At 39.5% G+C, this 26,311-nt stretch overlaps 1 protein-coding gene across 2 annotated transcripts in view; it reads left to right on the top strand.

Annotated features, from left to right (window-relative positions):
- ca16b (carbonic anhydrase XVI b) overlaps positions 1–26,311 on the top strand; it is a 137,555-nt gene that overhangs the window by 50,851 nt on the left and 60,393 nt on the right. For both annotated transcript variants that reach the window (XM_033626517.2, XM_033626516.2), the window contains exon 3: positions 17,662–17,841. In XM_033626517.2, the coding sequence (XP_033482408.2) occupies positions 17,662–17,841 (180 nt within the window). The remainder of the gene's footprint in view (positions 1–17,661; positions 17,842–26,311) is intronic.

Below are 26,311 nucleotides of genomic sequence, written 5' to 3'. Positions count from 1 at the left end.
CATGGGCTGGAAGCGAAGCCCGGATCTTGAATGGACGGGTGGAGTGAGGGGTATGAGGTCACACTCTTAATTGCATAATGAAACATGTCTGGGTTAAGAAAATGCCTCAAAGAAACGGTTATGTAACCTAAAATCGGAACTGACTGAAATTTGATGAAAACACACAGTGCTGTCAGACAGTATTAGGACAGCGATAGGTTTGTCGTTGTTTTGGCTGGGTGCTCCAGCATATTGGGTTTAAACTTTAACAGTCACTGTCGAGTTCAAGAAACTCAAGCAACTCCAGTTGCCTATGATAACGCACTTTAGATTACCATGACCTGGATGACTGAGAATCTTCACAGATATATCAGCTTTGACTTTTGGGCTTTAAGGAGGTTTTGTGAGGGTGTCCGTTTTGGATGAACTGTCTTGCTTTTCAAATTGCGTGTACCAAAAATTGTTAACATGCACTGAATACTCTTTTTACCGCACCATTTGGTTTATTTGTACAACTTTGCTGGCACTGCCGCTACGGCCGCATCTCAGGATCTGTTCAAAAGAAATCCAGTATCGACCACTGTAACGTTTTCTTTTTTTGACAGATTAAATCTGAGGAAATTGCCAATGTGTCATAATGTCACAGACCTGATTTTCCCTTTAATCAACAAATATACAGCAAAATAACTTGAAAGTTTGCATTATTATTTTCAGGGTCATCCTGAACAGGACTACAGTGAATACTTCAGTAAACCTGTATTCACTGAGTTTCTGAGAGTTTAAAATGAGTACAAGCTGACTTTCCCTGTACAGTAATTTGCAATTTACTTCAAATTATATATGGTTAAAGAAATATTCTGAGCTGAAATCCATCGCATTTCTCGATTTTTCTTTGGTGGTCTTTCTTCATCCTTTTTAGCTTCTCCAAGACGCAACATTATCAGTTGTAACTTTGTTTTTCGTTCGATAAGAAACTGAACGTGGGATGTCAGTGTGAGCTGTCAGCAGTCCTGCGAAACAAATTTTCTGTACTAAGTTGCCTGCACCAGTGAATAAAGGGCTAAAAATTGCGTGCACGGCTCAAATTTTATATGGACATGGTATTTCGAGCCCTGACGGTGTGGGACTTGGTAGCCCTTTGTGTAAATATTTCATCAATTTAAGGACAGTGGAGTAAAACAAAAACAATGGTCCTTAATTGAACAGCATGACAAACAGGTTTTCTTTTTCTTTTTTTTTTTTTTGGCAAACAGTAGAGTGCTCTTGAGTGGCCAAGTCATTTGACCTCAGTCCAAATGAGCATGCATTTCACTTGCTGGAGACCAGACTGAAGGCAAAAAGCCACTGAAACAAGAAAGAAGTGAAGATGGCTGGCGCAGGATTCTGGCACAGCATCAACAGGGAGTGTCTGCTGATGTCTACAGGTTGTAGATTTCAGGCAGTGATTGAATACTTATGGATTTGCAACCGGATATGGAAACGTATGCCTTAATTAAAGTTCATTAATTTAAGTTTATTTTAACATCCAGTTATCCCCTGCCCCCTTAAATTCAGGGGATACTGTTCAAATACAATTCTACATTTCATCGAATGTGATTATAACACACACAGGGCAGCACAGTGGTACAGTGGTTAGCACTGTCACCTCACAGCAAGAGGGTTCTGGGTTTGAATCCAGCATGGATTTTCTCCAGGTTCTCTGGCATGAATGGTTGTATGTCACTCTGTGTCAGTCCTTTGATAGTCTGGCGACCTGTCCAGGGTGTACTGCACCTTTCACCCAATGACAGCTGGGATTGTCTCCAACCACCCCACAATCCTTTACTAGGGAAAACGGTTACAGGAAATGAATGAATGTGGTCCTAACACTACAAACCTAAGACAGTGATTTAACCCCAGATTATGAGTATGTTGACTTGTCACTTGGGCTGTACCTGGCTCAGAATTATGTCACTGGAATTGTCTTTGGCTCATTCAATGATTCTTTTTTTTTTTTTGTGGGGGGGGGGGTCATATTACGTTTTAAAGTTTGAATCAGGTCCAGCGGGACGTTTAGAGTGACAGCGGCATTTACCTAATATAGTGCACAAGCTAACTGCTAACAACGGGTCAGATATGTGCAATAACTTTTTTTGCCGACACTAGTTATTAAATGAAAGCCAGAAACTGTGTCATATTAAGTTGCTGTATGCTGTGAATCCACCCTTTCTCAGCAAAAAAGAGAAGATGTTTTCTCAGAGCCTTCCTCTGTGCCACTACCTGCGTGTCTGCAACTCCCTGTACCACACAGTTGCGTGAAAGCCAAGAGCGCTCACTCCACAGCAAAATCTGGGGACCAGAACGTGCCCCGACAAATACTGCACAGCACACTGACTAGCAAAAACAAAATGACTCCTCTACTTGAAGTAAAGTCAGTCAACTGAGGGGTCTCCAACCCTTGATTCGATTCTCTGACTTTCAGGGGGCAGCCCTACTTGTTAATACTTTCTTCTGATGAAAATCTCCCTTTTGAGCTTTTCAGTTACTGGAATTATATTTACGCCAATAAAGACACACATCAGTGGAATTCCTTTGAAGTAGTGGGAATCATTTACTGTGCCAACATATTCTCATTTTTCTCAGGTGGCTATTATATTTGCTTCCATTTTGTCGTCTCCTTTGGGAAACTCCTGTAATTTCCCCAGACCCTCAAAGGAACCAAATGAAATCAACATTAACTCCTCTTTTGTTTGACGGACAGGCGTAGTCTCCAGATTAGATTGTTTAACTTGAGTCACACACCCACACTATCTTTTCACGGCACCTTAAAAGCTGCTCACTTCAAGGTAAAAAAAAAAAAAAAAAAGTAATTCTGGTGTCTGGTGGTGCCTGTGTGCTCGCTGCTGCCTGTCACTTCGTGTCAGCTCGTCTAACATATCAGAGGAAGATGATGCTACTCTACAAAAAAGCAAAATACAGAGTGCTTTATTTTGCCATCTTTTGTCTTTTTGTAGACACCTACTGCATTTAAAAGGGTTTTGAAGTAAGCAGGCTTTCACATCTGGGCCCCAGATCCAAGTACACAAAGTCCAGTTTGTGTGATTAGTGTGATAATCATGTAACGGACATGGGCGTTGTATGTCGATCCGCTCCAGAGCCCACTTAAAAAGGTGGTCTCAAGCAGGTTCATGTATACTCGGGTACAGTTCGCATCAGGTGTAAAAAAAAAAAAACAACTGTACCAAAACATAAGAGTGGACCTCAATTTGACTCGAGTAGCAGTTGGTAGGTAGAGTTGCCAAAACATTTGTCAAGCAGCTGGTCTCGGCAGAAATCTGCATATGTGCACGCAGCATGCGCCAATCTCATCCGCTGAACTACATAGTCATGGGGTATACAGTAGGAAATGCTGGGCACCAATCTCCGTACTTTTAAGTGCACAGACAGTATTATGTTTGTATAAGTATTCGTATCGGTTCATGTTAAATCCATCCCCGCAGCTTGTTTTAATTACTTTTTTGTTTGTCAGAGAAAGAAAAGGACCGTTGGGTATCGGTGCCGAAAAGGCCAGAGGGTCATTTTTGCTGTTGTTGTTGTATTCGGGTATGGTATGACTCAATCATATCTTGCATAAAAACGCCCCACAACTTCATTGTTTTGCAGTGCTGTATTTTCTTGTTAATTACCATAGTAAACATAGTAGTATACAGTATGTCAGGTTAATAAGGGTCAAACCCTTTTTTCAAGTCTCTGTTTTCACCCGAGGCATGGTTCTGTCTCTCCGCAAAAACATTGGCTTGACATGTAAATTTGCTTTCACCGAGCCTCTTCCCACCATAACTCCATGTTACGGCCTCATCACACTCTAGGTTGTGATTATTAACTTCTCTGGAGATAAGACATTTAACCTCCACTTCTCTCTTTACAACATTTGGCTTCAGTCCTGCTAATTGGCCATTAGATTGCCATGAAATGTTTGAGACAAACCGCTAGAAGTAGAATAAGATTTTTCTTGACACTGGTTTGCTTTATGGCCTCTGTTGAGATGACCACTGTGATCTGTCTGATCCTTTGTGGTTGTGTCGGGGGAGCTTGTTCCAATTTGTGAAAACTCTTTTGTAGAGAGCTAAGCTTTTGAGAAAAGTTGAGTTGAATCCGAAGAGCTCTGCGTGTAATGTAGGGGCAGAAAGCGTGTTTGTGTTTGAAGATTGCTACTGTACAAGATATTAATTTGGCCAGCAACCTCCATGGCACGGCAGGCAGACAGCAGCACAGTGCAGCTTTTGGTTGAGTCTGCTAGAAGTATAGTGACGGCTTGGGCTACAGTGGTAGGAGATGATAGATGAATGCAGATCTTCCGGACTAATAAAGCAGATTAATATCTAAGTGAAGTACCACTTCGGACCACCCCAGGAAGCTGTGTGAAGCCCGGATATCTGGCTCATAATTCAAACTGAAAGGACAGAATCCGTTAACAAAACTTGCGTCTTATCATATCAGTCATCACTGAAATTTAAACTTACTGACTCCCTGTTATATAAAAACCAATTTGAACTTATGTAACAGGGGTCAGTGAGTGACCCGCGGCATCAGCAAAAGGGAGTGCAACTTCAAAATGACTCTTGTGGAGTTTCATTTTGATGGTTGAGATAGCAGAGGATTATTGATGATCCATTGCATCTGATGATTCATTGGATCTTGTCTGCTTTTTATGTCACTATGGCTTTAGCATTACACTTAAGGTGAAAGTAGTTATCTTATCTGAACCTCCTGCCAGCTATCTCCCAGAACAGCCAGACCTTTAATCACCTGTCACAGTTGGTGTCTGCGGTAACTCCAAGGAAGCAGATACTGTAGTGGCTCTGGGTACAGTGATGGAAAGTTATAATTACTGTTTGGGGCAGGTATTCATCATATTTATCAGATGTTATAGTGTTGTGAAAGGTCTACAAAGGAGGCAGGTTCAGGAGTTTGACAGATGAAAGGATCAAATCTGTAAAGAAATGTCACGTGAAGACATGTTCAAAGAGATTTTTTGATTTTTCCAATTATATAGTCTTGAATGAATTCTTCACTTATCAGTAAAGCTGTAAACATGATCATTTTCAGAATAAAAAGTAGGGGAAGTGCACTTAGTTCAATTACTTTTTACATGTTCTGCGGATAAGAACAACTTAATAGCTCGATTTAGCCAACATGCACGCAGACTCTGCTACTTGATCAACAGCCTGTGGAAACAGATATGTTGGGCCAGATGTGGGAGCAGCTCTGCTCGAACAGCCTGTTCTGTCCCACAACTGTTTACATCCCCATAGACTTGTTCAAAGATTTGTATGCTATGGGAAAACAATTACTCCTTGAAACATATTTTGATCCCTTTATTACAAGATTTCTGTTATAATGCTACTGTTATTGTATTCTTGTTTGTCCAACACAACATTTATGTGTGCGTATTTCAGTTGACCAGTTTTCATTAAAGTCTTATTTTTTATTCATCAATACTGCGTTTAGGACTTCAGGCCTTTGCACACCAGGTCCGTATTTTTCATCAGAATTTGCCGCATGTATAGAGTCAAACACGTTTACACAGTGACTCGAAAACTTTTGCTATTAAAGTTTTCAGAACAGGTTTGATTTTCCAGCATTTAAACTCATCCGTCAGTAGCCTTTAGAAAGTAGTTTGACTGAGAAGCAGTGAAGAAAATGTGGTGCAACCTGTGGAGCACATACATCTACAACAAGAGACAGGAATGGAGCGCACAGTATCATTTAATAACTACTTTCAACAGGTCAGATAGTAATATTAAGGTGATTGGTGAGGACGAGGAGGAGGATTTAATAGAGTATGTAGACTGTGTAGACCGCACACAGACCCAGAGAGTGACAGTATGGCGACAGAGAGGGAAGAGAGCTTAGCACCTAGCTTAGCCAGACGTGGGCAGAGAGTGCGGACTGTTAGACGTAACTCCACATTGTGTCTTAAATTGTGGATTTTAAGCGACAAATGGAACAATAAGACGCATCGGACTCATTGTGGAAGGTGTCTGTGCTTAACAATGTTTATCGGATGATGCATTAAAAAAAACACTTGGATTGCAAAGGCCTTTACTGTACATGAATAAATTACATTTTTCATCTTTAACTTTCAGCACGATGGTGCAGAGGTTAGCATTGTCACCTCAAACCAAGAGGGTTCCTGTTTCAAACCCAGAATTTGTGGTTCGAACTCCCCATCCTGGATGGGGAAGCCCTGCTGTGCAGAGTTTGTCATGATCTCCCTGTGTCAGCGTGGGTTTTCTCTGGGTTCTCCGGCTTCCTCCCACAGTCCAAAGACATGTAGGTTAATTGGTGACTCTAAATTTTTCGTTGTCTCTCTGTGTCAGCCCTGTGATAGTCTGGCAACCTGTCCAGGGTGTACCCCGCCTCTTGTCCAATGGCAGCTGGGCTCCCCTGTTACCCCCAACAGGATAAGCAGCTACGGAAAATGAATGGAAAAAAATGAATGTTTAACTTTTCAGAAAATCAAGAACTGAAAATGCACCTTGAAAACAACCAAAACCCAACTCAAATGACCTGTAATTACAAAGTTATCTAAAATAATAACTAACAAATGATTTTAGATTGACAAGGAAGAAATGTATCTGCTGTCCGTTCATGCTACTTTTTCTTTTTTGCCAGACTTGTCATTTCTAATCATCTCCCTAACCCAATAAATTAATGAATTTAGTTGTTATAAATTGTTAACCACATTAAAAAAACATTACCTCTCGCATCACAGGGGCATTCTCATCAATAATGTCTGTAAATGTAAATAATGATGATGATTTAATCAAAAACATAGCCAACTACTCTTTATGACACATTTCTTTATCGCTCATGTGAATTTTGTGATCAGTCATCAATTGGATATCTTATTATTGTAATGACACCAGAGGATCAGTGACACATGCTTCAGTACTGTTTTAAATATGCTACACATTCAGTGGAATAGATTTCGTGTTGCTGTTTATTCTTTGGGGATAGTTGAAATAATTGTTATAATGACATTTAATTATAATGTATCTTCAACAAACATGGCTTATCCTACGTGTTGGGAGTGAATTTTACTACTTATACTCTCAGCTGACAGAATGTATATCTTTCTCATTGTAGTGCCAGAGTCTCTACAATAAAGTGAAGGAACACAAAGAGATTATTTTTGGTGTGCTTACTTGCTTGCTTCTTGCCTCTGCCTCTTTGTTCACGACAGAACTGACAAGGTCAAATAAACGCACCTTTAATTTGGTGAAGTGTAACTGAAGACTCACTCATGCATCACCCTCCATGTCCCCCGCAGTGACCCCAGATGCCTTTTTTCATTCTTGCGAATGGCGCTGATATATATCGAGTACCTGTTCCTTCAGATCTCCTCTGAGAAGTGGATGTTAGACAATGTTGAGAAGAAAAGCTTTCAAAAGCATCGGAGCAGACTCTGCAATTATTTTCACGTTTTATAATTCCTGGGTAAAAATTATTCACTGTTCTTCATCGCATATTCCCTCACTTGTCTTTGAAGCCTACCGACGCCCACTGAGGGCATTATGGGTTTTTTTACCTTCATGGTTCACTGATAATTGAGTCGTCTTATGCAGACCAGCCAGTAAAGGAATCTGACAAGAAACTCCTTTGAAAGTACAGTTTCCTATGAATACAAAATCACACACACAGGAGATGGAGGGCTAATTGTAGCAACTGATGATTCACCGTCATAAACAGTCTTTCATTTACCTCAAAGTTTTCACTGTTTGTCTCTGTAAGACGTTCGCGGTTATGTTGAAGCTTCTCAGTAAGAGTTTGTGTTAATAAGAATATATTTCACACGTTGAAGGGTACAGTCATGACAGCACAAAAAGAGCCTGTCCTTGGTTGAACTGTTCTTTAGCATCATATTTCACTCTGGTGTAACAGTTTGTAGTTTTGGCAGCATGACCTCATTTAGACTCGAGAACAGTCAGTCACCAAAATTGGCTGCCCCAATTTTGCCAGGACGATTTTCCTCACTTGGATTGTAGTTGTGTGCAGTCTCTTATTGTTGTACATCTTAAACTGAAACCCAGACTCCCATATGACACGGAAAATGAAAGTGTCAGACTGAGCCCCACTCTAGGTATTAGTGAATCAGAGAAATTATGAAACTATGAGCTAGTGTCTGAACATGTACACCGTATCAGTCCCTGGTCGCTCGTTTTACCTGGTGCATTTGGGAGTCTCTATCTTTATTGTTAAACACTCACAATCGGCGTCGTTCAGTAGACTGAGTCTACTCTCTTGTTCTCACAGTCAATTCAGCTGTACGCTGAACTCTCCCTCTTCCTCATCACATCCAGCCATTAGGTCACAGAGCTGCCAGGAAGCATGTAAAGAGATCTCCGGGACACAGAGACAGTGGAACAAAGTGATGCTGGAGGAAGGGACAAAGTCTGTCGGTTTGCTTTTTGCAAAGGAGCTTTGCCACTGCACTTTACAGTAGACAGGACTGAAGCATGCTTGTGTTAGTACCATGGAATGGCCATGCCTCAGAGTTCATCCTGGATGCTCACCACATATACAAAGGCTGCACACAATGTGCCAAATCCATATTAAGTTAGTCTATACTGCTGTGAAAAGGTGTAAAATATGTATCTGGAGTATCTTAGTAATGGAAAAAGCTATGTTTGAGGCACAATGCTTATGAATTTCTTGCTTATCTGCGAGAAAAGGACAATGCTAGCAGTATGACTATAAGGATGGCAATTTCCGTCTGTCTGTTCGCCTGTCAGTCCAACACTTTGGTCCAGACTGAAATATTTCAGTGTCACTGTCAAAATTGAGATTAAATAAATAGATTAGGTATTTAAAGAAATCTTTTGCAGCACATTGTCTACCATTTGTTCCAAGTGTACTGTTGATATAGAGGGTCACTTTTTAAAAGGAAAAAGGAAAGGAAAAGGTGAAGACTGTACAACCTAGATTTTATTGTATTCTCTCTGGCCATTGGTCATAGCAACATTGTAACTAAAGTAGTCACTGAGATCTCGAAACACGCTTATGCCACGAAAACAGCGTTCCTGCAGATCCTTAAAAAGTCTTAAAAGTATGGGTGGACGTTATGGCCCTAAAATAATACCACAACATTTCAGGGTATTTTTACGATAATGATATTCTTGACGATATGACAAATTCGTAAATAAGCGATATCATTTTACATTTCAACGTAGCTGTCTGCTTTCAAATATTCATTAAAACGTAACAAAAATTATGTCTCTTTTTTTTTTTTTTCACCTGGGCCTTTATGCTCTGCCATGCCTCCTCTAATCAACATACTTTGTGTACAATAACTATCGTACATTCATATATATGTAGTTTTTTTTCACGTAGGTTTACATTACCATAGGTTTATGACAAAATCACTTGACAATACCCACTCCCATGTGGGCACGACAAGAGAGGAGAGGGAGAGACGCTGTGCTGCTGCCAGAGGAGCCGCTGAATGAGTTCCGTCTGAGCATTAACTCGCTAAGAGTCTGAGAAGTCCGGGGCTGTTCATAAAACATTCAGGACGCCACAGCTTATTCCACACTACCGAAGTTGCTCCTCTTTTGGGAACCACCGCAGAGTCTGTAAAAATTTCGCTTTCAGCCATGTTTGTTGTTGCTGTGGGTAACACTATGACGTCAATACATCAACAAGTCAAAATATCGCAAGTATCACAATATGAACTTTTCATATCATATCAAAATTATACCGGTATTATCACAAACAAGATTATTTGGCGCACCCCTACTTAAAAGGCATTGGATTTATTAATCTAAGGCCCTAATTGCCATTAAAACATCTTAAATAAATGTCTTAAAAAAATTTAAAAATGCTTAGACATGGCATGTAGGGTGCAAAACGTTTTTCAAAGTCATGGTGGGCAATGAAGACAGTGGAATCCCACATGCAGAGTGAGAAACAGGAAATTGCCATTAAAAAAAAAAATCAGTAAAATCTATATAAAATCTATAATCAATAAACAGCAGGTTCTTATCAGTTCTGCTCTATCCTTATTTCTGTCAAATGACAAAAAATGTCACTTTTTAGGTTACAGTAAATGTTCGGACAAATTCATCCCTAACCCTAAATAATTATGTTGTTTTTTTTTCTTCAGTTTTGATTATTGTAAAATCAGTCCTAACTTTCATTTTGAGTGGCAATAAAAAAAAGTCTAAAAAAATTCTTAAATCTAACTCGTCATATGGGGTAAGAACTTAGAGGCTGTAAACAAACTGCCAGTTTTACCAGATAAGGTTTCCTTTAACTTGAAGGTAAAACCAAAATTGAACACACCCTTAATGTTTGTCAGAGTAAATTCAGAATTGGGCTGTAAGAGTAATCATTTTTCCCTTGCCTTTGTTCCTCTCCCAAATAAATTTGACCAACATGAGGCTGTATTTTAAACCTGTCTGATCACCTGACCACTTCTACTTGTTTCCCATTGGGCCTATACTTAGTGATGGTGCTGTGCTTCGAGATTTTAGCAATTTTTCTAAAGTCTATGATTTTTAAAATGCCAGACGTTGTACAGTAAGTGCTTACTGGCTAATATAAGACAAAATATCTGTCATTAGCTGGTCATCAGTTGACTGCTGGTTGGCCCGTCCCCACACTGTACATGCCCTCGGCTCATCAGTTGTCTAACCTGAACATTTGATACTCCCCAGTGCTACAATGCCTGTGTCTCCACCATCTGGAGTGTTATCAGCATATTGAAACTGACAGCAGTAATGTTGCTCAAAATGTTATCCGATGCTCCTGCGTTCACTGGAGGGATTCTGCAGCGTACACAAGGCTTTGATCTCACTCGCCACTGCTCCAACTGCAACCACTATAGTGACCCCCTCTCAGTGCTGCCGATACCGCGCCTTATATCCGTCGGTCATGTTTTGTTGTCAGTGCCACTCATACATATGGGCTGATCAGCATAGATTTTTGCAAGTGCTAGTGTGCCAATTCTGGGAGGTCTGCCAGGCGGCATACAGCATGGATGCTTTCTCTCAGAGGGACAAAACGGAAATGACAAGGCAATTGCCATTCTGTCAGCATTGCCATGGTAGCACAGGCACGGCTGTTTATCCCAAGGTTAATGGGATGACGCCTGGAACTGAGAGTGCCAGATTGAGAGAAACATGTGCCTGTTTTACTTAAAACAAGAGTGGTGTCACATGGCACACAGAAGTGAGCACAGAGTAGGTCGGATTAACAAACTGTGTGGACTTTATTAACATCACTTGTCTTAACTTCTGGCATAGATCATAAATTACCTAGAGGAAGCATTAATTGATTTCTCAAAATATGAATGTAAATGTGATGGTCTGTCATAAGAACACCTTAAAAGGTGCAGAATTTTATTGAAAGTGATAACAGCAGTCTGTGGGAACTGGGGATTTTGTAAAGACAGGGTAAATGCAGGCTTATGGGTGTTTAAGCATCAACCTGCTAGAAACCATCTTGGAGAGGATATTTTTTCCGTGTGTTTTGAACTGGTATGTTTATTTGATATGGCTGAATGCTTGTCGTGCTGCAGTCGCATTTGCTGAATTTCTTTGAGGTGACACGGCGCCTGTTATATTGACCACAGTAAACAGCTATTGTCTGTACGCTGCAAATGCACCATTGTGAGAATACTTCAAGGACAGCAGACAACACAAATGAGACACTTTTCACTATTTTGTTGCAGTTAGAAGTCATCAACTGCTCAGTGTAAATGGCTCACCAGATAAATCTGGACTGTGTATGTAGGCACCAATGTCCAACAGAATCCTGTCATATTTCTGCAAGTATTGCCCTGATATACAAATACACATATGGCTCTTATCATCAAGCGACTGAACTGTCATCTGTCACGCCCCCACTGTGGGAGCTCTGGTGTAGGGTGCACTGTACAGTTTTGTGTGTGTTTAACGTTGTGAATGCTCACGGAAAATTCCTTATGGGTCCTTGAAGAGTCATGGAAAATATTTTAAATTTTGTCCACGAACGACAAACTAAAGACTGGAAAATAAAGTAATCACACCTCACTTTCACAGTCTCAACAAATATAGAACATTACAAGCTTCACAAAGAAAGGATTTGCTGCAGGGCCGCTGTATTGTAGCGACTCACATTCACTAGTTTTCTCTGCAACAGTGGTTACAGATACATTCTGCTGAATATTGTCATATTCCTGCAAGGTTGGCTGTTATATCAGTGTAACACGCTCATGTTTGTCCATCGTAAGTATATAAAATTATCCGCATACTGCAGAAATTACCTCACAGCACCTATAAAGATTTTCATTAGAATAAGTGTGTCGCTCAGCCCGGTGTGTGAGAGCCGTTCTCTCAGCACCATATGCTGAATGTATTTGCAAATGTAGCGTGTAATGTTTTAGATAAATCAATCTACAACATTTTAAACATGTACTTATTTTTAATTTGTTCACCTCAGCCGTACAGAGTGGCAGGGCTGCAGTGAGAAAGGCTTAACCACTAGGATTATAGTCATTCTGATGGATGGCAATGAGACAGATTAATCGACTGCTGTGCAACCCTCACTTATCTGATTTTAGCGCTGCTCCTCCTTTTCTGTTCTTGAAAGGCAGAATTATCTCTCTGGCAGTAAATGGGATGTAATGTGTGTTTTAATGGAAAATTAGCGAAAGATTACACTTTTCAATAGTTACACTTTGAATAAAAGTGGTCTGTGAAACGTTTTAGTGGGTTCACTACACTTATTAAACCATGCGTTTCTGATGTGGTAAACTGTTGACGTGTTATATTTAATGATATTTATTTATAGCTTAGCTCAGTGTTTGTTCGCCAACAATAAATCATCTGCTTTTTGTTCCTTTCATGTTCTGAGTCAACATCCAAACTGTTTCTCCACACAGCTGACCAGTGGAATATGTTATTATTGCAATGGCATGTCAGTCATATTTCACGAGGCCCTATATATCTCAGTAACATCTCAAAAAGGTTTTTGTCACAATTCACTTAAGAGGAAAAAGAATAAAAGCAAGAAAATAGGGGGTTGAAACTGCCCACTGGAGAAACCTGAATATTTCTCAGTGTTTTTTATTGTTGGTAGCCCACATAGCACACTTTGTCAGTTAGGAGAATGGTAAATTTTCAAAGCAACTGGAGGCATTGTACTTCAGACAGCTCTGCCAGAGAGAATATATATTTTCTGCAAACACAAATGGGGATGGAAGTAAGTCATAACCAATTGCACAGCTGCCTCAAGTGTGTACTACTTTAACAGTATAAATATACAGCTAACCCTACACAGTCTGAGCTTCGATGTTTGTCCTAAAAAACATACACTGAAAATTAAAACAACTGTGTGGGTTTACAAGTGAAGTAAAAAAGCTTGTCTCAGAAGAGCTGTTATTGATTAATACATATTATAGACCGACAGATACTGGGGTTTTTAGACCGATGCTGATATTCTGGACTTTACAAAATATACAGAGCAAACTTAATGTTGCTGTTGTTATTTGTTTGTAAACAGCAATTTGACCAAGATGCATACTAATTGTACAGTAAAATAATCAACTTGTCAGTGCTCTCTGGTGGACAGACTATGTAATGGTGCAGTGTTTCCCATAGGAATCGATTCTATGTGTGGCAGTAGCTGACTACAGGGGGGTGGGGGGTCAGCAGAGGTTGGTTTTTTTTATTTTTTTTATTTTATTTTTTTTTTTGTGCTTGTCTCTTTTGGGATCATTTTGTGTCCCTTTTCTGAATTCAGATGTTTTGTGGGTCCACGAACGCAGCACAAAGAGAACTGTTTTCCTCAGCAGCAGTTTATTTTGTGTGAGCCGCAGGGTGGATGTTTGAGGAACAAACTGTTTGATTATTACATTCAAGTCTTCCTTTAAATCAGTTTGCAGTCGGATCGATCAGAGCTGATCAGAGTAGGTTGATAGAATAGAGGAGTAGCTGCTGCAGAGGAAAGTGAAAGCAAACTTTCTTCTACTATCGCTGAAGATAGTTACAAAGTTGCATGATTGCCTAGAGGTGGTTTGTGTTCTCACGGCAGCATTTACAAGTGAACCAGATAAAATACCTTGCGCGAGAAAGCTGCTCTTGATTGGTCAGAATTTTCACACGGGAAAAATCCAGGAAGTGAACAAAACGTTGAAGAAGAGTACACTTGCGAGATAAATATGACACTTTCTAATGTCACAATGGAGGGACAACTATGCAGGTTGATGTTAGCGCTGGTCATCGTGGACTATATTGCTGTCATTGTTCATTTTAGTCAAACCATACAGTTTGAAAACGAGGCGTGGCTCCAACTAGAAAACAATGATTTGATGCATTGGATGTACCAAGTGCGCATGTTAAGTGGCGCACATTAATAATCTTCGAGGACTGTAACATGCTCATGCTTGTTTAACCCAAATGATGCGTAATGCGACTGAAGTTGGTTCGGATTGAGGTTAAAACACGTTCTCACCACAGATGAACCGCGCCAGAGTGAATTTGTAACCACACCGAGACCACCCGTCTCCGTTCAGTTGTTTTGGTGCCAGTGTCAGAAATTATTAAGGGCCACGGGCCATTTGGCTTGCAATTTATCTAATGCCCCCAAAAGCCATGTTCCGGGGGCCAAAACTGCCCCCAAGTTTTCGAAACAACTATATGTATTTATATTTTTAACAGTATTACAATCTGACATTAAAGTATAATTTTATTTTCATTAAATTAATTTACCGTCACGTCTACAACTCATTTTCCAGACATAATCAACGAGATTGCACTGATTACGTGAGAGTAATCTGACAGAGAAGGGGACGGGGCTTTGCTGTACCATAAGTATAAATTAACCATTTCTTGGGTGATCTGTGTCTACACAATGACAAATTAATGAAAAATTAAGGTAGAATGAATGTTAAATTTTAAATTAACTTACTTACAGGATTGCAGCTAAGGAATTTATAGTAATTTGGCCTTTGTAACAGTAAAAGTAACTGTAATGTGGTGAAACATTAGTACTGCTATCAGTAGATTAATGGTTAAATCATCACATTTAAACTGGTTGAATTATAGGAAATCTGAGTGATATTTTGCAACCATAACTTTATGTAACCCATTATTTATTTCATTTATAGTGGTTTCTACTGAAGAGTGAAGACACTATCTTAGTTGGTTTTGCTTTTCATGTGCTTATTGTTGGAACATAATTACAATTTTTTGATGGCCCCCAAACATTTTGAAAATGCCCCCATTTTTTAGACCGTGGGGCCAAAATTGCCCCCAAAATATTTTGTTAATTTCATACCCTGTTTGGTGCACACCCGAGTGCGATTGCTGTGTTCACACCTGCCCAAACGAACAACACTTAGAGGGCAAACGAGCTTGAGTTAGATTGAGCCAGACCAAACAGGGCAGGTGTGAAAGCACCCTTACACTGCGCTTGGTGCTCCAGTGCTCACTCTGTGTCCAGTGTGTGCTGAGCTGCGAGTGAGACAGAGAGTGAGAGGGAGAAAAGCAGTGCCAAAACTTCTATCTAAAAAAAAAATCTATGTATGGCAGCTGATGCTGATTTTGTTGCGGTGGAAACCCTAATGGTGACAGTGTTTCTATATTACCTCAGACCTATTTTAGCATTTCATGTCACTTAGCATATATATATACCTGGCCAATTCATTGGTCTAGCTCTGTGGCGTCAGATGTCGGCTTGACAGTTATTTCACTGCAACTCCTATGGAATAGTGCCATAAATAATGAATTGATATCCATATTCAGGTAAATCATGGCATAGAATATAAGCACCAAAAGCCAGACAGATCAATTTTGTTTTGACTTCAAGCGAAATGGCAAAAATGTTTGATTTAGTATTAAATGTTCCATAATAAACACAAACAGAGCAACATGAAAATCCCACTGCAGTCCCCTCTCTGACCCCCTGGTCTATCACCTTCTAAGGCTAATATCTGCCTCTCTTTAGTTTGCTAGATATCTGACTTTTTCTTCAGCTCTCCCGTATTGATGTGTTGTCGATTTTCAGCGAGACTAACCTCAGTAGAAGGGTTTTTACATTACAGGAAGTCATTTGCTCCACTAGCGATATGAAATACATTGCTTCACAGCGCTTTAGCATTTAATCAAAAAAATATTTAATGGAGGTAATTGAGTTTAATTGTGCTTCAGACAACTTCCATATTAATAGCAGGGTTATGGCTACCTTGTCAACAAGCACAAATCAAATGCAAGATAATAAATAAATATACATATTTTCCCACACAAAGTCTTAACAGAAGATTTTGTACACAGAACACTTCTTATTTGAATAGGGTAAACATTCGCTCCATTTTATATAAATCCCTTCTGTGTATTTATGATTGGCAAGCAGCTTTCTCTTCCCTTATAATAATAATATTGCATTCATAATGGGCTCTGTTCCAGGTTGTGAAATATTGGAAGTTGTACTAGTACAGACATATTGGGAGGAATAAAGGCATGACTGACAAATTTAATCCTGCTTGCTAATGTAGCCATTAGTTAGAAATGTAGCAAACCCATTCCAACCTTTTCAGTACAATCCAGACCTCAAGCACCTGTAATCTTGCAGGTGGTATTTTGAAGACAATTGAGCTCAGTAACTTCTGGACAAATCTGAGACCTTTCCAAGGGCTTAACAGTTTTTACTGCACCTTTTTTCCTAACCTAATGGCATATTCACCGGAGAGATGAATGAAATGATTCCTGTTTGTGTGTCTGTATGATGCATGTTTATGGTTTATCATGGTAAAACTTTGGATATTTCAAAATAATCCTGAATGGCGCTGTCTTTACAAGGGACTTGAGCACAATGTCTTCGACTGCAAGGTGTTTATATGTTACAAGACATAAAGCCACCCTTGATCCAGGGTGTTTTAGCAAAGAGGGGTTCTCATATCTTTTTCATGAGCCAGTAGCAAAGTTGCCCTATATCTGTAGGGAATGGGATCATGAATATTGTGTTAACCCAGAAAAGTTAAAATCCATGCATGCTTCCTTGTTCCCCTGATCCCTCAGCTTTTGTTGTTGCATTGGCCCATTGTACCCGAGAAGAGATCAAGGGGACCCCTGTCGGTTGTGGATTATTCCTTTGTAGAAGCGCCACTGTAGGGGATAGAGGATTAAAAGAGCAGACAGTGGATGGGGATTCTACAGGAAGTTCGTTTGCAGCACACACTGCACATTAATTGTTAAAGTGGAGTATTTTCTATTGAAAAGCCTATTTGGTGTAATGTTTTTTGTGCTTTTTAAACCTATCCGAGGCACAGACCCACAATAACTCGGTACCCATTCTAGATTCAGTTTCAGTATATGCAGCACTGTAGAATTTGTTCATTTGGATATTTATATCATATATGGACAATTAGCACTGGAATTGCCTGTAGCCAGATGATGAATTTTCATTGTGTTTACATGTTTTCCCAGCTGTTGGAGGGGTTTCGAGGGCGCTGCAGCTGAATGAATATGAAAGAATCATTGTCCTCTTTCTCTCTCAATTTCCGTTAAGGGCATATTGAAACCTGGCCGCTGCTGTGGCAGTGATATTGTCACAGTGTTTCTAATTTTGTTTGTGTTATAGTTAGAATCCGTAGACAAAAGGGAGTAGTGGGGAGTATTCTACATTTTTCATAAGCTCTTGTTTCTTCTGTTTCTGCAGGAAGCCATGGACCTCGAGGTTGGGCAGCCTCATACCCAGAGTGTGCTGCGAAGAACCAATCACCTGTGGATATTGCAGATGAGCAAGCTTTGGTTTCGGAGGAGTACCAGGAGCTCGTGCTTGACAAGTTCAATGCTGAGTCCTCCAACCAGACCACCATGAAAAACACTGGAAAGACAGGTCTGCATCACAGAATTTGTTACGGACTAATGATACCAAAACAAAGACTTTTGATTCCTCTGTATTGTAATTCTTTTTTTTTAGTTATTGTGAACCTATAATGATACCAGGATGGGTGTAGAGTAGAGTTGGGTTGATTTCCAGGGTCTGGTGTAAGAGCTAAAACGCATTGAATTTATGCGAACTGACTGAACTGGCATTTATCATTATAACACTTTCTGGCAAATGAAAAAGTACCCCACATAAGCAACCTGTGCTGACAGCATCACAGCACTAAATCCAACATGTATTGCTTTAGTAATAAGCAATATGACGATGTGATTAACAATGTTATGTTTATCAATGGACTGAAGGAGAAACTAGTGTCTGACGGGCCATGAGCCGAGCACGGCAACATGAAGGAGATCACATTTCACGAGGTATTTGTGTGTTTTGAGTGACGAGAGGAGACATGGCAGAGTTACTCTCTCAAAGAAAACTAAAACTGATCCAAAATGGCAACATTATGGGTTTGAAGCCGATGACAGAGGTGTCTTAACTGGCCATAAGCGATGCGGTGCACCATTTTGAGCTGAATTTTGTCAGTCGCCTTGTTTGTATTTATTCCTGTAGCTTTGAAAGTGCTGCAATGGACAAGGAATGGCTGATTTATAAGGCTGAAATGAGAGATTATTTATTAAATACCTGTTTATTTCACTACAAAAACCTAACTAAGGTGGCTGGAAGGAGATCTCCAGAGAACTAAAAGTTTCTGGTACATGACCGTTGCTAATAACAGCCAAGGCTACTTGCTGTTGACTGTATATTGTATGTCATTTCCAGTAAATATCACAATTTAAAATGTGTACTGTTTAAAAAGTACAAATGTAGTAAGATAGCAAGTATTCATTGGTCTTTTGAGTGCCTCTCCAGCATGATCTCGAGCACACAGCTGATATATATATGGTTTGTTTACATGACTCAACAGAAGTGCATATTTAACAGATTCAATGTGGAAAGAGATGTTATGTGATGCAATGTGATAGTTTGATGCTCGTTTGCTGGTGGGACACGGTATCATTATGTTCCACTTGGGAGCAGCTGCTGAGTCAAGTGCGATAGTTAGTGGTAAAATTCGGTACACCAGTCTGGTCTGATATTTTGCTTCATATCAAACTGGTTTTAAAATGTTTAGAGTTGGGCAATATGGCGGCAATATACTGTAGGATAAAAAAGTGTCAGTTGACAGAGAGTGTGTCATATCATTTAACTTAAGGTGGCTCTCCCTTTTACCTCTGGTTGTGTTGAACTGTTGCAGGCAGTGCTGCTAAATCATTAAACAGTTAAGCCTTAGAGCAGTGTTGGATTTATAGGATTTTTACATCACTAATCAGAAGTACCTTAATTTTCCAAATTTTTAATTCAGTGGCTCAGCCAAAAGCAGACATTTTATGTGGTCATTTTATCTATAAGAACCTCTCTTTATATTGTATAAAAGATCAATGTCACATACCTGATTGACAGATTTTAGGTACTTCCATTTGCAAATATCAAATCCAAGCTCTGTTACAGTAAAGCACTTAACAATCGCACATAATAGTATCAGTCTGTCATGATTGTTGTAAATCTGTCAGTGATTTTAGTAATTATTTTATTATTGCCTTCATTGTACTGCTCCCTGCTCTCCTTTATCTTTCCCCAATCCTCTTTGTGTCAGCCTGCATGCCTTGTTTACAGAAACATTTTGAAGCTTACTTGATTAACTGCTACTTCAAACCATTGCCACTATTTCTTTTTTTTCTTTTTTCTTTTTTTTCAATCAGCTAATCCACCGACCATTGGTGTGAAAACCCTGACCTTAATTGATCTCCTCTGCTTCTGGCACTGTTTCTCTCAGAGAGTAGTTTCATCTTTTGCGTTTGATCATAATGAGAGTTGTTAGCCTCCATGACAACCAAGACCGCTGGGACAGCCGAGCAATGCTGCGGGCTGCTTATTTACAAAGATGGAAATAACATGGCTGGCTGTAATTTTGGGCACAAATAGTACAGAGGGAATTTTAGATGGCTAAGCACTGTGAAAATCAGGAAAATAGAACAATGTTACCACAAAATATTGTTATGCATACGCTATTTAGAGGAGGTCAGCTTAATATTTAGCAATTTCCTCTCACACGGTTATGAAATTGATTCAAAGTTTGCCCTTAATTCAGTGTCAGAAATTATTAAGGGCCACGGGCCATTTGGCCTGCAGTTTATCCAAGAATGCCCCCAAAAGCCATGTTCCGGGGGCCAAAATTGCCCCCAAGTTTTTGAAACAACTATATGTATTTATATTTTTAACAGTATTACAATCTGACATTAAAGTATAATTTTATTTTCATTAAATTAATTTACCGTCACGTCTACAACTCATTTTCCAGACATAATCAACAAGATTGCACTGATTACATGAGAGTAATCTGACAGAGAAGGGGACGGGGCTTTGCTGTACCATAAATTTAAATTAACCATTTCTTGGGTGATCTGTGTCTACACAATGACAAATTAATGAAAAATTAAGGTAGAATGAATGTTAGATTTTAAATTAACTTACTTCCAGGATTGCATCTAAGGAATTTATAGTAATTTGGCCTTTTTAACAGTAAAAGTAACTGTAATGTGGTGAAACATTAGTACTGCTATCAGTAGATTAATGGTTAAATCATCACATTTAAACTGGTTGAATTATAGGAAATCTGAGTGATATTTTGCAACCATAACTTTATGTAACCCATTATTTATTTCATTTATAGTGGTTTCTACTGAAGAGTGAAGACACTATCTTAGTTGGTTTTGCTTTTCATGTGCTTATTGTTAGAACATAATTACAATTTTTTGATGGCCCCCAAACATTTTGAAAATGCCCCCATTTTTTAGACCGTGGGGGCCAAAATTGCCCCCAAAATATTTTGTTAATTTCATACCCTGCCTTAATTTAGAGTTTATTAAACTATGGTTGCCATTACTACTGCTCTTTTGGAATTACCATGACAGCACATGACAGGTGGACTTAATTACTAATTGAAACATTACATTTGTGATTGAATAGTCAATTAAATATTACATTAGTAAAATGAAATGCTCTTCAGAATGTGTTGTTTAAAATATTTAGCCACTTTTAAATAGGGATGCACAGGTTAATAGGCAGAACCTCAGTATCGTCCGATATTGCCCTTGTTGACTGCTATCAGCAAATATGATGGCATTCACCAATGGCAGTGGTCGATGTATTCTGTTGCGTAGACTAAAACGCAGAGTTCTAGACTACAGTGTCCCATCGTCCCAGGGACAATACAAAACATGTTTGGGAGCAACAGAGATCTTCCTAGAGACGCTGTCAGAGCAAAAGGACGCATTAAGCTCCGATGCTTCAGAGTTTCCCTGATAATGCAACATTGTAATCAACAAATCCACGTTGACACTGGCAGGAGGAGAGCTAGTTAACGTAAGCTGCTAGCTGTTAGCAGCTGGTGGCCAGAACAGCTAAAGGAGGTTGCGTTGAGTTACAATATGATGCGTTGAAGCTCTGCTCAGTAAAAACGAGTGCGAGCAAAGGTAAATTATAACATTCTTATGATGTGGTCAAAAGTAATCTTGTAAAAAAAGTTTTTTGGAAAGAAACTTGAATAAATACAGTTGTTTGAAGGAGAAATTTGTCACAGCGATATAAAATAGATATTAGAGGGGGAATTATGATATAGTAAAAAGGTGTTTGAAGCAGTTATTAAAAACGTCACATTCTTATGTACAAGAAGGTTATGTTAAAGGTTGTTTAATAACGGTGTATGATTGAATTTGTGCTCATTCAAAGATAGTGCAAAGAAGGCCTGAATGACTTTAAAAGAGTCCAGTTATTCTTTTATGATGAAGGTTTCTTTTTTACTTTGGCATAAAAGGGGGAATAACAACAACAACAAAACAAAGGCCCAGAATTCCACAATTGGTGAATCCCTCCTTAAATTAACATTTAAAGATTTTACATATTTAGACGATTCAGTGATAAACAAATAGATCAATCATGTTATGGTTTGTTAGCGCTCTGGTGTATTTGTTGGTTAGCTAATGCTCATCGCTACCGAAAAACAAAGTTGAGAATAAAGTCGAAAGCAGTGGGCACAACTTTTCCTGGCCTGTATTGTTTGATTGTCTTTATCACTTGAAATGTGGATGAAAGACTTTACAGACTATATTTTTTTAGTGTTAGTAATATTCTGTTTTAGCAGATATTTGTCCTTCATGTTTTTGGAAGAAAGTTTCAAACTTTTGAATGTGATGCATAGTTCTTCTCCAATGAATCTTTGGCCTTCTGAGTTGTTTTTCCACATTACGACTTGTCAAGTCCACAGACTTTTTTCACGCACCTGCCTTGACAGTCTTTTCTTGTTGAATTGTACTGAAGTTGTTAAGGATGGCCTCAAACACGACAAAAGGTATGAAAGCCCATTGTTGTCATTATGTGATTGTCAAAGTGCTGTGGTCCTCAGGAGCTGAGCACGATCCCAGTGGTGACACTTCAGTCATCTATTATCCGACTGCTGTCAACTATGATCATGGCTGTAAGCATTTTGTATCACGAGGAGTCAAACATTCTGTAGCTCTTCTCATCTTAGCTGCAATACTTGTCATATATATCTTTGTCCATTCATGTACAGTGTTGTCATGAGACGAGGACTACTTCTTCCAGGCTTCTTCAGTCATTTCTTAACATGGACTGCCACAACACAGTGATGTAGGTGGTGCTTCTTAGTCTCAAATGTTTAGTCTCAAATGTAAAACCTTCAGTGAGAAGTGGACCAAAATATGACCATTTCACATGCACATGTTAGCAGTAAACATCGCTCTTAACATAACACTCTATATCAACATAGAGTTTTTGGGGGGTAGCGGCTACAAGTTGTTTACACAACACTGACACGTCATCATCTCGTCACCTTTGTTGATGTGGTACACTCGCTCTAGCAGTTGCAGAGCAACATTATCATTAATGTACAGTTGTGTGTCTGGCCACCTGATAAATTCAGGTCCAATATTTGCTCTGTTTTTGGTCTCCACCAGCTCCTGAGAGAAATATCTGGCTCTTTAGGTGTTAAGTACTCCAGTACTTTCAGCACCTAGTCTCTAACTCTCTCTGTCTGTCATGGTGCAGTGCATTTAAGAAGAGTGAAGTGAACCAGAACAGTAAAGTTCTGAGCAGGATAGCTAACCAATGAGCTGAAACTTGCAAACCGAAAGGAAGCTTCTTATTTAGGTGATAATTCTATGTCAGTTAATCACAACGTCTTTAATAAAATGGGTTCATACACAAATACAAATAAAAACTCACATTTTTGATATGTCAATTTTCCATTTTTCTATCCAACATTCAACAGTTAGAAAATTTGAAAAACAATTTCAAAATCTTGATTAAACATTGATCCGATAAACAAAAAATACCATTTTCAAAAAATGAATTAAATTTCCCAATTTCCTCATTTTAATTTTTAATATGGAAACTTGACCTGCTAAGAGTTACATGGACCTGATGTTGCTTTACCGTCCAGGCGATGCGCCCTATTTTTTACCTGAAAATGCTACATTGTAGTAATGTGATTGTGCCACTGATACTGTTTTGACTCATGTCGATGACTGACCCGATGATGCTGTAAAATCCTACACAGACAGGCTTTAACATCCTTCATACTATTTAAAAGTCAATGCTGTAATTAAGAACTGAGTGAATAGACCTTAAAAGTTCATTGAGATTGATTTCACAACATTCCCTTGTGCCTTGACCCGCTTTGAGATTGAGCTGATTGGCTGCCATTCAATCAGCGTTCCTCAACAAAACATTTCTCAGTAAAATTTCAAACAACTCTCAACCAAATTCATGAGGAATCGGAAGGCCCCAGAGACATTTGCATTGATCAAGGATTTACTTTCACACACACTCCCCTTCTCTCACTGGCTGTGATTCAAGGTCTTTTTGGCTTAGCTTCTAATTCCTGCTCTGCTGTTGGAGGGTTCAAACACACCCAGGGCCGCATTTCTAATGAAACTCCCAGGACCAGCCAGCATCCCCTTTCCTTGACTTTCCTTGTGTTGCAGACGGGATTACACTTCTTCAACAACAGCAGAAACAGGGATTTATCACCATCCCTGTAAATATGTATGTGTTTGCAAAAGAGTTGCACAATTATGACCGTGTGATGGGTAGTTGTTTTCTGTGCAGACAGCTTTTCACTTTGACCTGAAGCTTTCAGCGTTGAAAATCTCCTCCATCTAAGACCTTTTCCTTCATACTGTGGGCCATCAGCTTAAGCAGCACTGGCACGTTAATACTACTGGCAGATTCTTTCTTGCCTCACGACAGGGGCTCAGCTCATCCCTCATCACACAAGGTTCTTCTCTCTTCAGATCTCCTTGTCTCTCTCCTCCTTTCTCTGGATCTCACACTCATCACGATTCTTCCTGCTAGTAATCACCGCACGGCGATCTGTTTCACTTACCTTGATTTCATCCATTCCCTCTGCACAGCTTGTTCATCATGTCATCTGTGTTTACTGACAGTCCGTGTTTGCTTGTACACATGCTCATCCTCTTGGTTTGCTTTGTGTGATATGATTAAAAGTGGGCTGTCCTTATCCAGAGAGGCTGACTAAATCCCCCTGTAACGGGGGATCAGTCGACAGAGCACTGGCTCTAATCTGGCTAATGATGTCAAATGTAGACGTGCATAAGGGTTATAGATACATTAACATGTAACCTCAGCCAGGACAGCAGAAGGATGATAATATGCCTTGTCATGATGGTGTCTCAGATGCCTTGGAAAGCTAGAGAACAAATACAGCTTAAACTCACCCTTACGTGACACTGCTGAGTACATTTACAAATGGCTTCCAGGAAAAGCAGACAGGCTGAAATATAAGGGGAATCCAAATTGCTGTTGTCATGTAAAAACCTCATAGCAGCAGTAATGTCTGTGCTTTAACCTCGGGAGGAGGATTACATGGCCCACTATAAATTGTGAAAATGTTATGACCCTTAAAAACCCTCTCAGAAGCCACTGCAGGATTTCAGAAGTGCTCCAGCCAGTAACAGTGATGTTTTTCTCCTCTGAAATGAGAAATTTTGGAGTTACTGGACATGTTTTTGGCAGATAGCGACAACATGCGACGCTGTGGTGTCATCCCCTCTGTGATTATGCTGTTCGACATGGTCAACTATCTATAAGCAAACACCAGTATCTAGCAAGAGTCATCATTATCTGTAGAGTTCAATTTTGCAGAAACATTTCTCATGCAGTTTAAAGGTTTTTATACTGCTTCACTTCCTGAATGTCAGGCTTCTGGTATCTAGGAGAATATTGGATCAAACAAAATCTAGATTGAATACTCTTACAAGCCTAACTACATCCTGCATTAATAACCTAATAGTAACAGCTAACAGCAAGTGCATAACGAAACAATTACCATTATACAGAACATTTTAAATCAGTATTTGTTATTCAGAATATTTTTAGGTTTCATTGTCTGGCGTGGATTTGAGAACAGGTATCGTCACTCGATACCTTTAAAATATCAACCAGAATTACCCTGTGCCAAGTAGTTTAAAAACATCTCCAGTCAAATGATCTCTGCATTCAATCCTTTTTTCACCAGGGCTCTGATCCCATACCATACCAACTCTCCACCAGATCAGCAAACTTTCTGTTGCTGCCATCTCTGAGTTGCTGTTTTTGGCAAACGATCAGCTCACTGCTTGCCCAGTTAGCATGAGCTAACATAGGCAGCAGTGGCTAACATCCAACATCGCGCCATTAAACGGTCCTAACGAACTCACACCGGCATCGAAATGACTTGACTCAGTTGTTTAAGGCGTTGATAATCACAGCCATGTGATGCAGTCAGTTAGACCAGTCACTATGTGTGTACGGCCATAACTGTCCCCGGTGCAGAGCTCACACTCCCACAACAGCACCAGTTCAGTGTGCCAACATGCCACCAAAACATTTGCCACTCTGTTTATATTATGAGTATCGAATCAAGTACTCGAATGGTATTGGTATCATTTTAAGGATACTAGTATTGCAACGTATTATTAAATATTTTGGGATCTCAAGTCCCCTAATGTACGTACTTATATTTACACCTATGCACAATGACACGGCAGTTGATTGTAAAAAAAAAAAAAAATCACTGGTAACACAGCATAAAATGTCAAACCTTTGTCATTGCAGAAACTGTTAAAATCTTGCATGAGAGGACATTTTACAATGCTTGCTTTTCTATAAAGCAACGGCCTTACAGCCTTGCAAAAATCTAGCAGATACAAGAACATCACAAAGCAGGCAAATGTCACCGTCTCTTCCATGATGCCAGTTTAAAAGAGAGTGGCCACAGTCAACCAGAAGGACGTCAAGGCCACTGGAAGAGGCTAGCGTGTGCTCTTTCATAATCAGTGGCATCATTGTG

This window comes from Epinephelus lanceolatus, chromosome 1 (genome assembly GCF_041903045.1).
Source record: "Epinephelus lanceolatus isolate andai-2023 chromosome 1, ASM4190304v1, whole genome shotgun sequence".
NCBI lineage: Eukaryota > Metazoa > Chordata > Actinopteri > Perciformes > Serranidae > Epinephelus > Epinephelus lanceolatus.
Note: the sequence above shows the minus strand (reverse complement) of the source record. Positions and strands in the feature narration are given on the sequence as shown.